The 12,480-nt window shown below is 51.9% G+C and overlaps 1 protein-coding gene across 1 annotated transcript in view; it reads right to left on the reverse strand.

Moving 5' to 3' along the window:
* The window catches only part of PLXND1 (plexin D1), an 83,751-nt gene that overhangs the window by 51,186 nt on the left and 20,085 nt on the right, over positions 1-12,480 (reverse strand). Inside the window, exons 2-8 of the mRNA XM_080387541.1 lie at positions 11,875-12,051; positions 8,890-9,021; positions 6,973-7,073; positions 6,209-6,338; positions 4,717-4,891; positions 3,123-3,231; positions 2,077-2,179 (exon numbers count right to left, since the gene is read on the reverse strand). Coding sequence (XP_080243667.1) covers positions 2,077-2,179; positions 3,123-3,231; positions 4,717-4,891; positions 6,209-6,338; positions 6,973-7,073; positions 8,890-9,021; positions 11,875-12,051 — 927 coding nt within the window. The remainder of the gene's footprint in view (positions 1-2,076; positions 2,180-3,122; positions 3,232-4,716; positions 4,892-6,208; positions 6,339-6,972; positions 7,074-8,889; positions 9,022-11,874; positions 12,052-12,480) is intronic.

The following is a 12,480-nucleotide window of genomic DNA, read 5'->3' on the forward strand; positions in this document are numbered from 1 at the left end:
GGGTCTTACCCCCACAGCCTCAGTTTCATGGCTTGTTCCCCCGCCAGCAGCCCTGTGTGTGGGGGGGTCAGGGACAGGGAATGAGGGAGCAGCCAGACACGGCACGACCTGGTGCTCAAACCCTCCCTGGCATCTCCCCACATGCAGGCTGGGAGGGACACCTGGGCTGAGCCAGGAAAACACAAGGCTCCCTGCTCCGCCGAGTAACTGCTCTTCCCCTGCCTTTCAAGCAGCAGCTACACTTGAGCCAAAGGACACAAATTATCTCAGGCAACTTTTGTGTTTGCCAGCTAAGTCACAGGCTACACGGCGCTTTGTCAAGGAAAAAGTCAATTCAGTAATGCAGAACCTTCTTCAGAAGTCCTCTCGCAGCCCAAGCTCTTCCCCTACATTTAATGAGAAACTCAACGCCTACCAGCCACGACTAAAAACACTGACTGAGGACTCATCCGTGGCGGTCCCCAGCCATCCCCACAGCCCTGACATCACCCAGTGCTGCAGGCAGGCAGTGCCCCAGCCCCGAGTGGCAACCCAGCACGTGGGTGCCACACCAGGAGCAGCCATCGGTGATGGCTTTCCCGTGCCCTCCACCCATCCAGACAGCAAGAGAAAAACGCCAGATATTTTCTGAATCCTGGGAAGTTGACAAAGTGGAGGGTGCTTCCTCACGCCGCCTGGTTCGAGCTGCCTGTGTGCACCAAGGGAAGCACAACCGATCCAGACACGCTTCACAAGCCAGAGGACTGACCAGCACTGTCTTACACTGCCAGGAGCCCTTGCCCGGCTGCCACCCAGCAGGGACGGGAAACGTTTCCTGGGGTTTTACACCAGACATGACCGCATGGAGCTGTGGTGTGGTGGCCCCATCTCCATCCCTGTCCCCTGCACTTGCAGCCACCCACCTCCTCCCTGCTGGAGGGGAGCAGATGGCAGGGCCAGCCTGGGGTCAGCCCAGGGGGTGAGGGTGGGATGTCTGACACAGGGACCGACTCCTGCCGGCAATAAGCATGGGTAACGCTGGAAGAGCTGAGATGAGAGCAGAGCACCCGTGCTAAAGGGATATTCAATCTACAGTGTAAAAGCTTGGCTTGGAAATATGGCAGATTGATTGCTAAAAAGCCAATTTTATTTAAATTAACTTCAATTTAAATTTCAGAAGCAGGAACACACTGAGCCTCTGGGTTATTAAAGCTATAATTTGGAAAGGGGCTATTTTCTCCTTTTGACAAGCACCACCAGCAGTGCTCCAGCAAATTATTAACACACTGCAACAGCCTAGCCAAAGCTAAATGAATTGTAAAGTATTGCTGTATTTATTGTATTACTCAAACCCAGGCGTCCCAGGATGTGGAGAGGCAGCGGCATTGCTCCAGACATGAGAGGTGGTGAAGAGCCAAGGGATAGAACCTGCTGAGGGCACCGGGACAGCCGAATGCTTTAGCCAGGCTGCCACCCTCCTCACACACGCATGCCTCTGGGCGCAGCACGGCACGGTGCAGCATGGCATGGCACAGCTGCAGCTCATCTGCCCTGCAAGCTCCTGGACACCAGAAGAGGAGGGTGCCCCACCTCCAGCCTGGGACCAGCCCTGGCCAGCAAGTGCCAGCCACTGGTGGAGGAGACTCAGAGCTTGCCAGGAGGAGCGGCTGAGACCTGCTGAGCACCAGTGCCTGAAGACCCCGCAGGGTCACTAAATAAAGTGAGGCTCAGCCTGGAGACCTCAAGGCAAGATGGTCTAAGCTTGGCCTCAGCCTCAAGCTCACTCGTGCTGCTGGGGAACGCTGCAAACATGACGCACACAGAGCAGTGCTCCAGGGCGGCCCTCCAGCTCCCCATCTGCAAAGCCTTTGGAAGTGAGACACTTATCACTGCATTTTGGGCTGCAGAGACTCCCCAAGGCCAGGCAGCATGTCAGCAGTGCCAAGCAGTGCCACCCTTGGAGCTGCCCGCCAAGCACTGGGGCAGTGCTGCCACATCCCAGCCACCTGCCTCCAACCCCAGGAAGAAGGGAAACAACAACCACAGCACCACGACATGGGAAGGTAGCCCGAAGCAGCGAAGTTTGACAGGCTTTACCTTCATCTGCAGAGCATCATCACACTGTGAGTGGTTGGAGACGCAGGTGTAGGTGGAGGGGCACCAGTGACACTTCCACCTGGTCGAGAGGCAGCTGGTGCAGCTGAAATTGCAAAGGTGAGAAATGGAGTGGTGAGAAAAGGAGCTTTCAGGCTGCTCAGGGGAGCCAAACCTCTGCAGTGCAATCAATCTTCTCGCATTGTGCTCAGTCTTCAACGGTGCCCGGAAAAACCCGTGGCAATTGCTGGGTGTTCCTCTCCTCCTCTCCCAGCAAGCTGGTGGGGGATGCAGGCAGAGCCCATTCTCCCCTGTGCCACTCCAAGAGCAGCTCTGGGGTGTCACCACCTGCGGTGCCAGTGCCTGGCCCCAGGCCCCAGCAGACCAGGAGTCACCCTCTCATCCTTAGTGAAAAACACTCTTTTCCCCCAAAATGCTCTTCCCCCGCCCCCCCCCCCCATCTCTCTCTCTCCGGGGAGGCAGGCACGCTCACACCTGCCTCCACGGTTTGCACAGGGCATGGGGATCCCTGTGTCAGGCTCCACTGCTGTGCTCCTGAAAAGCAGATGAATTTCTGTGGGTGGCACCAGAGCCCCCCTCCAGCCCACCGTGCTAGTGAGGGGTAGGCAACTGCTCCCACCCAGGGCTGGAAGGGGCAAGAGAGCAGAGGGAGTGTGCCCCTCCCTCACCGCCCCACAGACCCCCTCCAGGGATTGCTGGAGCGGCCAGCTCCACTGAGTAAGGGTTAACAGAACAAGCTTCATATAAAAATATTATTCATGTTTAAAAAAACCCCAACACGTCCAGATGGCTCGAGACGGCGCAAGGACCCTCCTTTGTAAATCCCTGGCAGCGCACCCCCTAGCTCCTGCCAAATCCTGCCCAGGCCCCCCGCACCCCGCTGGCGGGGATGCTGTGCCCCCCATCAGCCTGCGCAGGGGGACCCTCCGGCCACATGCATGCACCCCCCGGTTTCCAGCCACCCCACCTGCCTCCCGCCCCCCAGCCCTGCCTGCCGCACCCTGCTGCCTGCACACCGGGTCACTTACGCTCTTTTCGGGTAAATGTTTCCAGTTCTTTTGCAATCGTAGATGGTGAAATTGGCCCAGATAATGTTTTTGCTGTTGACCCGGAGAGCAGTTTCGACAACCACGTGGTCTGAGAGAATCAAGCCAAAGAATATTGAGAGCCCCTTGCTCGCACTCGCGCTTAGAAGGCAAGACAGACCCTTGGGAAAACAAGGGCTAAATCTGATTTGTTTTCTCCAAGGCTTCCTCCAAGCTGCATTTCAGAGCTTGGACCATTCGTCTTTTGCCCTCTGACTTTCAGCTCTTCCCTCTTAAATCAACGCTTTACATCACCCTCACCAGAAAAGAACATTGCGACTTTCAGCAGAAAATTCCAGTGTGTTGTGCAAGTGTTAATTAGCACAGTTAATTATTATCTTCGCTTACAGTTGGTGCTAAATGATATTTTAAAAAGATGTGGTAATTAAAACATGTTAGTTATCATGTTTTAAAACCCCACTCACTTTCCCCATGACAACAAACTCTCAGAGAAGAGTGGAAATCCCTTTTCTGGCGACTTAATACACTACACAGACTCCCCCTCCCCCAGAATTGCCTTTTTTTTTTTTTCTTTGCAATTCTGCCATATAAGCACCAGGGACAAGAGACAATGCCTCTTTCAGAATATGTACAATAAATCAGCGCACTGGATTCCAGAAATTCATTTGGACATTGCCATAACCAACAATACAGAACAGTTTATGATCTCCATTCTTTGGATAGCTACGGAGAAAAACAATGCAGCTTTACAAACTTGCCTATGAAAAGTGGGATTTTCAAAAGGACTGGCTAATTCTTCTGCTACTGAAGTCAGCCATCTTCAATAGAGCATTCACTCCAGGCTTGAAAGATGAAAATTTAACAAGCACTCAAGTCTGGAATGAAGCATCGACCTCTTCAGAAGGAGCTACAAAATGGGGCATCTCCACCACTCAGTGGCCAGGATCAGATCTGGTCAGCTTGGCCGTCAAGGCTCGGCTGACTTCCAGCAGATCTGCAGGTGCTTGTCCCCTCCGGAACGCAGCTCTGTGGAGCCTGGGGATGGGCGCCCTGCCTGGTGCCATCTGAAAACAGGGGGATACGAGAACACCTCGGCCTGGCTTTTGGTCGCATAAATGGGATGAAGAGCTTCTAAGCTGACTTCAGGTATGCACTTGCTCTTCTTCCAGAGCTTCTCCTGAAAAGTAGCACGTCTTTTTAAAAAAAAGCAATTGAAAATATCAATATAAGTAGCAACATTATTCCTGCAGGGCTAAAATATTTTTCTTTTTGTGCTTGCTATGTCTAAAGCAGAAGCTCTAACCAGATAAATCAAAATAAAAAAAGTACATGAACTGGCTTGTAAATTCTGATGTTTAAACAAAAAATTGATAGATTTGAAATACTGTCGATTCACGTTAAGATGGTGGAACTCCTACGCTTTAAAGTCATATGCCCTATAAAACAGAAGCAGCTTGGGTCTTTTTATTCCTGTATGCGTTATCTGCACATACTACTGGAAAAACAAAAAAAGCTTATGAAAAATTATGCCCACAAAAGCAGTTAGAATGAGCCCAGCTTGTTTTCCTCTACATACCTTGGTCATCTGGAAATGCTGGATATTTCTCACGTGGAAGTAAACCGCAATAAATAAATTGGTTTACATAATCTCCAGCAACTCTGGCTACCGTGTGGATATCATTTCCATAGTCACATGAAATATTTGTTCCATTCAGGTTTGGGATAGTCCCATTTATTTGTATTATCAGGGCCTATATTAGACAAAAAAGTAAATCGGTTATTATCACAGAAAATTCTATTTAGAAATTGTCAATGTTTTACAAGTTTTTCCTAGACAAGTGACTCCAAAACAAGTTCACAGGTAAGACAGGCGTTTTCTTTCACTTTATGCACTTTGAACTCTAAAAGCCATCTGCACAAAACCTTGCTTCAGGAGGGAGAGCTCTGTCACCACGAACTCCAACTGCAGCTGGCATGAAAGCCCAGCCAGGGCTTCCCTGGGAGAGCACTCAGAGGAAGCAGGAGGCAAAGGCTAAGCCCTCCCCAGCTGCCCAGGCTGTCCCGGACCCACACTGCCTGCACAAGCCCCGTCTGCCCCCGACCCCTGCCCCCCAAAGCTCTGGGGAGGGAGGAGGAGGAAGAGCAGAACAAAATTAACCCCCGCTTCTGAGTGCCAGAACCTCCCAGCTTGCACCAGCGTGTGACAGGTACTGGTGATGGGAGGTGTGGAGCTGGCAGGAGCCTGCTGGGAGGACTGTGGGGAGCCGGCCGCCAGCCAGCATCCTCCACTGGCACACCAGGGCTGCAGGGGCTGCTTTTTGCCGTCAGCCTCCGAGGGGAAGGCACGGGAAGTTTTGCAGAAAGGGAACGCTTTTGAGGAGGGTGACTCAGGAAAACACACAGCCCATGTGCTCGGCTGGCTTCCCCCACCATTAGCGGGGTGACTCCCTGGGGACCCCAGCCCACTGCTCCTGCACGGCAGAAATGGAGCCAGACCAGTGCTAGGGTCCTGTGGGACCCCTCTCGCCGGCCTCGCTCCATGCTCTGCCCCAACCAGCGCATGTTTACGAGCGATTTCCCCATGTTAGGGCTGGTGGCACAGACAGATTTTTGCCATTGCGAGAGGGTCTGTCTTTAAACAAAAAATATTTTGATGAAAACATTGAAAATATAATTAAAATACTGTTAAATATAGCAACAATAGAAATCTGGAAAATGAGTTGATTCAGCTGTCTGCAGCTGATCTTCTGTATTTTGAAATTTTGCAGATCTCTCCAGCATGTTTAGTGTAGCAGCTTCAGAAGTCCTGTTCACCTACAGGCTCAGCAGCTGGGGTCCTGCTGGCTTCCAGGGCATCGAGGCGCAGGAGGTCACCTCCAGGTGCTTTTGAGAGCCTCAGCCTGAGCTGGTAGCATACAAAAGAGCTCAGCATCCCCACGACCCATATCCAAGCTGCATGGAGCCGTGCTGCTGTGCTACAGGAGCACGGACATTTATCAGCCCTGAGAACAGGTAATGACTCTGCAGGATGCTGCATGTGATTAATTTGGTATTCAAGTCAAACACACCGGGTTCTCTTTGTCGATATTAATCTCGGGCTCCAAGATGGTCATGGAAGGGCACTGCTGCACTCCTTCACTTGCACTTGCCCAGAAGTTGGCCCCTGTGAAGTTTGTGCACTCATGCTGCAGAGAACACCTGCAACAAACAGGGGGACAATTCGCAGTTGATTATTTTTAAAACGGGTGATAAAAACGTTGACTTCCTTGTGAGGGAAGGTCACGAGAAAATCCTGTGCCTACTTCCATGCAGCTAAGCCTTAAACTTTGCTGCTATATTTAGTGTCTCGTTGCCACGATAAGAGCACATACTCCCACCAGCACCAACAGAGCACCGTGATTCAGGGGAGGCGAAAGCAGGCCGGGCTGAACCCAGAACTGAAGAGCAGAAGGTGACATTTTGTCCAGCTTCTTCAATTTGTAAATGCAGAGTCTAATTTTGTAAATCCCTTCTTGAGTGTTGTCTCCTACTCATAAATTATAATTGCAAGGGCAAAAGACACTCTCTAGCAGGGTATTGGCTCTCAGTCCCATGGTGGATGCCTGCAAGATAGACTCTGCGCTGGCAGCTGACTGCAGCATAACAATGCACCTACAGTTAAATCCTGGCTCTGAAAAGCATCCCAACCATTTGAGACCAGATGCGATTGTTTTTAAAAGGACGTGTTTCGTAAGGGATGGGCAACAACTAATGGTAGTGCAACTGTACGGAAATATAAAAGGCAGCAGAAATAAGGACACACCAAAGCGCACCGGGACGCAACCAGTCCTACCTGGTCTCCATCGTGCACCACCCGCAGTAAGCATCAGCGGCGGCCAAGCACTCCATGCACGTCAAGTACTGGTTGCAGGCAGCCACCTTCACCCGCATCATCTGCATGACAACAGCACAACTGCTTCCAAATGTTTTACACCACCACAGAAACACTCAACTTGAGCGGGTTGTGCCGCCGTGGCCATATGTAGCCAGGAACAAGACACCACAGTTTTGGGCTGCTATACCCGATAGTCTGGACCGAACCTTACAGAACAGACGACCCTGGCACTGTCACCCCCTGCGCACACCGCTCAGAGGCTGGCACTCTGTGTACAACCCGCCGCACAGGGACCAGCACAGGCAGCTGCCTGCTGCCCTGCTGGTGCCCCCAGAAAAGCCCATCCCAGCCTGAGGGCCGTGTGCCCCAGGGCAGGTAAGGACACCCAAGGGATGGGGCGTGCTGCCGCTGGTGCAGTTGCCCCATGGGGTGTGCAGCAGCACCGAGCTGAGCTGCTCCTTTTCAGCCGGCACCTTGGCAATAGATGTGTGATGGCCAGGCTGCGAGAGCAACACCACACCTTTCCGATGCATCAGATGGAGATGGTTTCACAGCTTGCCCCTCCCTGTGAAAAGCTCTCACTCAGACCTGCAGAAAGCTCCTTTCTAGAGAGTGCTGAAGGCTATCTGGGTATTTACAGAATTACCAGAAAGCAACACCTCTCTGGAAACCTTGATTTGTAAAGAAATCAAAGTACCTCTGGGGACTTGCTCAGCGGGAGCAGTTGGAGGGAAAGCATGTGTCAGTTTGTGCTTTTGCCTCTGTCAATCTCTAAACATTTGGGAAGGAAAGCTGAGTCGTTTGGTACAGTGGTGACTGACAATGTGAGATGCTGGAGCCCTGAGCTTCCCACCAGGCGAGTGCACCCTGGACCGTGGGCTCCTTGGCCTGACCCCTGCTTTACTCACAGAACTTCAGCACTCCCCAGCCCTGCACTGCTCAGCATCCCTCCACCCCAGCCCTGCCGAGCTCCTGGGGAGATTCCCAGAATGCTAATTCCACCGAAGAGAAATTAACTCATTTGGTTTATTGAAAAAGAAACAGACAGAGGAGAGCATCATGAGTGCTGCACTGGCTGTTTGATCAAGCCTGAATGAGGTGCACAGCCCAGCCTGGGAGCTGAGACGAGACAGTCTGAAACATCAGCTAAAGAGGCATCCCGGGAGGGTTCTGTGAAATGATAATGACCAATCTGCAGGGAATTAGGACTTGGAAAATATAAAAGCAACATATAACATTTGTGGTTGTGCATCTGTTTTGACAGATTAAAATGTAATTCAGGACAAACCACCAGCGCCTGGAGCACTCAGCTCTTGTCTTCCTCCTCTGCTCACATGATGGAGATGAGATTGTCTGTTTCTACCTGCTGCAGCATTCCTGCCCTATGCAGAGCCCCCCTCCCATCCAGCCCTTCTGCTGGCCAGGCTGAACAGAAACCTTCCCCAAGGACCACTTCTGACAGGCAGACCTCTTGTCTGTCTTTTTCCTAAAAGCCTCCTTAAAGTGTACCGTAATTTTGGGGTTCCTATACAGGAACAGCCTCTGCTTATTCCTGCACTCCCGTAAGTGGGATGGGTTTCAGTATCTTTCACTCTCCTTTTTACCCGGCCACCACAAAGACAAGAAAGCCTGACAAGCTGATCTGCTGGGTGTGACCCCCACCCCACAGAGGAGAACGGACAGGCACAGGTAACCCCCTGGAAAGCCCCTGGACACCCCAGCCAAAGCTCTGAACCCCTTGGCTCTACCCACTAGCAGATTTTATTGCCCCAAAGCAAATTTTATCATCCCTTCCTGCTCCCAGCTCAGTACCTGAATGCCAAATCAAATGCACAATGCTCAAAGGACTATTTTGCTGAAGACTGAAGGTCTCACCTGATAGGAGGTCATCAGATAGAGGTAGGTGGAATCAGAAGGGTCGAACTGCATGATGGGGTGGACAGGCTCTCCGTAAGCAACTGAAATGGATCTCCTGCTAATAACCTTCATGGTACTGTCCAGATTAATCTGTAGTGAGAAGAAGCCACTCGCTGAGACCATTTTTCAAACGCTATGGGGAGACGATTATTTTTCCCCAGTTATAAACAAGAATCAAAGTGGTATCTAATGGTGTTCCACATTTTCAAGCGCTGTCTCTACACAGTTTGCAGGCTGCACACACAAAGCTTTACTGCAAAGCCAGCTCTGTGCTACAGGCTGAGGCACTAAGTGGTCCAGAAAGCCCAGGCCGTGGCCAGGAGCCCTGCTCGGTGATGAACAGCCCTCGCAGCCCTTGGTCCCTCTGCTCAAAAGGCTACCTTGAAAACTTTGAGTCTAAGGCTCTACCCACTACACTGCTGTTTCTAGGCGGCCACAGCAGTGTTACTCTTGCTTTACTCTAATTTAAGTGGCACCAGCCTTCAGCCCTCGCCACATACATATGTGCACTTCTGTTCATATGGCATTTCCAGAGCTTAATGAAAAAACAGTGAAAATCAGCAACAGGACTGTACAATATGGCATCCCCTGCTCCTCGCATATTTGAAAAATAAGTGTTGTCACTCCCAGCCAAAACAGCTTTTATCCCTGCTAACTGCAGAAGACCATGGCAGCTGCCACAAGAAAGCCGAATCCTACCTTGCCTCATGAATCACCAGCTGAAGCACTGGCAGTGATGGAAGAGGCTGCAAAGCATCAGCCTGCCTTTCAGATCTCAGAATGTCTTGGCATTTGACTTGAAGACTCAGCAAATTAAATGTGGCATTGCTGAGAGGAAGTAACAATAGGGCTACCCAATTCTGCGTGACAGTCACTTTTCAGCTTAAAACAGAAAGGGAGCAAGGAAAATTCCCACCTCCCTACTAGCAAAGAAGGGCAATAATTGTAAGGACCAAGCGTGCCTCTGCTCTCAAGTCTGCATTAATTAATTAACATAGGATTAATTAATTCTTACACTAGAGCAGCACTGACACGTCCTAGTAAGATAGCACCAGCTCAAAGCAGAGGGCTTCTCTCTCCTAAGAATGATATGCAAGCACTGCAAGCTACTGTGCAGGAAAAGAAAATTATAATTACCCCCATTTTAAAAGCTGGCTATCTGAAAGCTAAACAATTTGCCTGGGATCACCCAAGACGTCCATGAACTAAGTCCCAACACCCTCCACTTTAGCTTTGCGACCATCCCCTCTCCCTTCTTGCTGAGATTTGCTCTACGCTTAGCTGTTTCTAGGTGCCTGTCTCCAGGTCTCTCTGCCTACTGGGCTCATTTACCCTGTGCTCTCACTGGGCAGGCACTTTCTCTGGATCCCCATGAGCTGGGGGCCCATGGGGGAGAGCCCCCACAGCAGCAAAGAGGGGAAGAGACCACCTGTCCCCTTGCTGCAGCAGGGTCAGGATGTGCCAGAGGACATGTGCTGCGCCAGTGCTGGCAAGAGCAGAGTGGGCTGAAGTTCTGGGTAACTGTGTCTGCAGACTTCCAGACCCGGACACACAGGGACTGGCCAGAACAGACCCTTCTCACCTCCCATCTCCTTCGAGGGCACTGCACCCCAGCACCCCTTGCCCAGGCCACCACTTTCCGAGTGCTGGTTTTCCTCTTAACGACTGGTGGACGTGGCACTGATAACTGCCCTCACGAAATGCCCGTCCGCAGCCTATCTGATTAATTCCCCATACCTACCCCTGGCAGCCACACTCGCTGCTGGCAGGAGCTGGTCGAGCACTATTTGTGCCCCTTTGCTGTCTTTTCTCAGGCAGAAAATCTGAATGATAACTCACACAAAGTATCTTGTATCCTGTGCCAAATAACAAGGAGCCCCAAAGGTAAAAAGGCTTCTGGTTATGCAGCTGTGTTGTAGAATTAGATTAGAGCTATCTGAGCAAATTATCCCAGCAAAGGGTAGCCAGGAGCCTCTCCCTAATGGAAGCACAGCAGATAAGGCTGCTTTCTCCAAGATGATAATGGAAGAAGAGCTGTTAATACTGTGTGAACAGGGGCTGCGCTGCGTGTGGCATGTGCCTCTGCAGCTTGGTGCACCTGGCCGGGCTGCCAGCTTCCTCCCACCCTCATCAGTTACCTGCCCCTGTGGGCAAAAATCAAAGCAGTGAGTTTCTTTGTGGTTGTTCCCACATTTTTTCCAGGAGCACTTGGACGCAAGGGAAGAGGCTGGATCAGTCTTCTTCTCTCCAAGCATTTTGATTCAATATTCCACATTATGCACCACTCACCCCAGGCTGATGAGACAAAGCAGGTACCAGCCTTCCAGGGCTTTTTTTCCCCCCTCTCCTCTAGGCACTTCTGATGCTGAGAGTGCACCAAACTGTTGTGGCTGGCTGGCATCAAAACTAACTTTGGCAAACTCCAAGCACCAAAGTTACTGAAACCTTGGCCTTGCACCTTGGCTCTGGAGCCAGGGTATTGCATTGCCTTTGGCACGTTATTTAAAAGAGACTCCATCAGACGCATGGATTCACACCTGCTTCGGACTCAGCTGTGATGAAGCATCTCTTGGTGATTCCCCTGTGTACATGGAGCCTTCAAAAGCCATCAACTCAGAGGGAGAATTTATTAGAAGAGCCGTTAATAATTAAATGCTGCACAATAATGTTTCCAGCGCAGGGTTCATCGAGAACATCCTGCTCGCATGGCAGCCTTGAACAGTAATTAACGGCCACCAGTCGCTGGGCAGCATGTATCATTGCACAGATTACAGCGGCATCCAATTACTTCTTCATTGCCAAATGAAAGCAGGTGCTCAGACAAACCCGACAGCAGACGCTGTCCTCCATGCAAACCAGAGGTGCTGGAAGGGGAAGACCCACCGCCCTGCTCGCCCCCCCCAGCCCTGCCTCCCCGTGCTGGTGCTGCCGATCTCCACTTGCCTTCAGGAGTCCTCCGCTGGCGGTGCCCAGGAACACAACAGTGTAGTTATTGACGCTGGCCACTGCCACGGCGGTCAGGCCGCTGTAGGTGAACACGGGGGTGGCCGTGACGGGGTTCACGATGGCTAGCGGGTGCTGAAGGTGCGCGGCTCCACAGTCCAGCTGCTCTGGCTGCAGCTGCAGAGAGACACCCACATCAGTGGCGGTAGCAGACACGACAGCACCCCCCCACACACACCACACCCCACCCCCCGCCATCACCACCTCGGGCTCAGCATGGCCGAGCTGGTGGCCCTGTTGCGCCCTGGGAAAGCTCCTCACTGCCGAGCCATGGAACAGGAAAGTGTCACTGGTTAATACAAGAGCGGAGAGCTGTAATAGAGCCTCCTTCATGCCTGCCAGACCTACCCTCAGAGTCAAATCCAGACCGGACTTGGCTGGAGATGAGCTCTCGGTGGAGCTCTGCTATGGTGCTATGGCACAGGTGGGATCAGGGCAGCACCAGCGTCGCTGCTGGAGCCATCCTGGCGCAGGGTATCCCAGTATGGGGTCCCAGGGGTCCTGGCAGGGAGTCCTCCAGCTGAAGGCCCATTTACTGTAGCAGCA

This window comes from Falco punctatus (genome assembly GCF_963210335.1).
Source record: "Falco punctatus genome assembly, chromosome: 4".
In the NCBI taxonomy this organism is placed as follows: Eukaryota; Metazoa; Chordata; class Aves; order Falconiformes; family Falconidae; genus Falco; species Falco punctatus.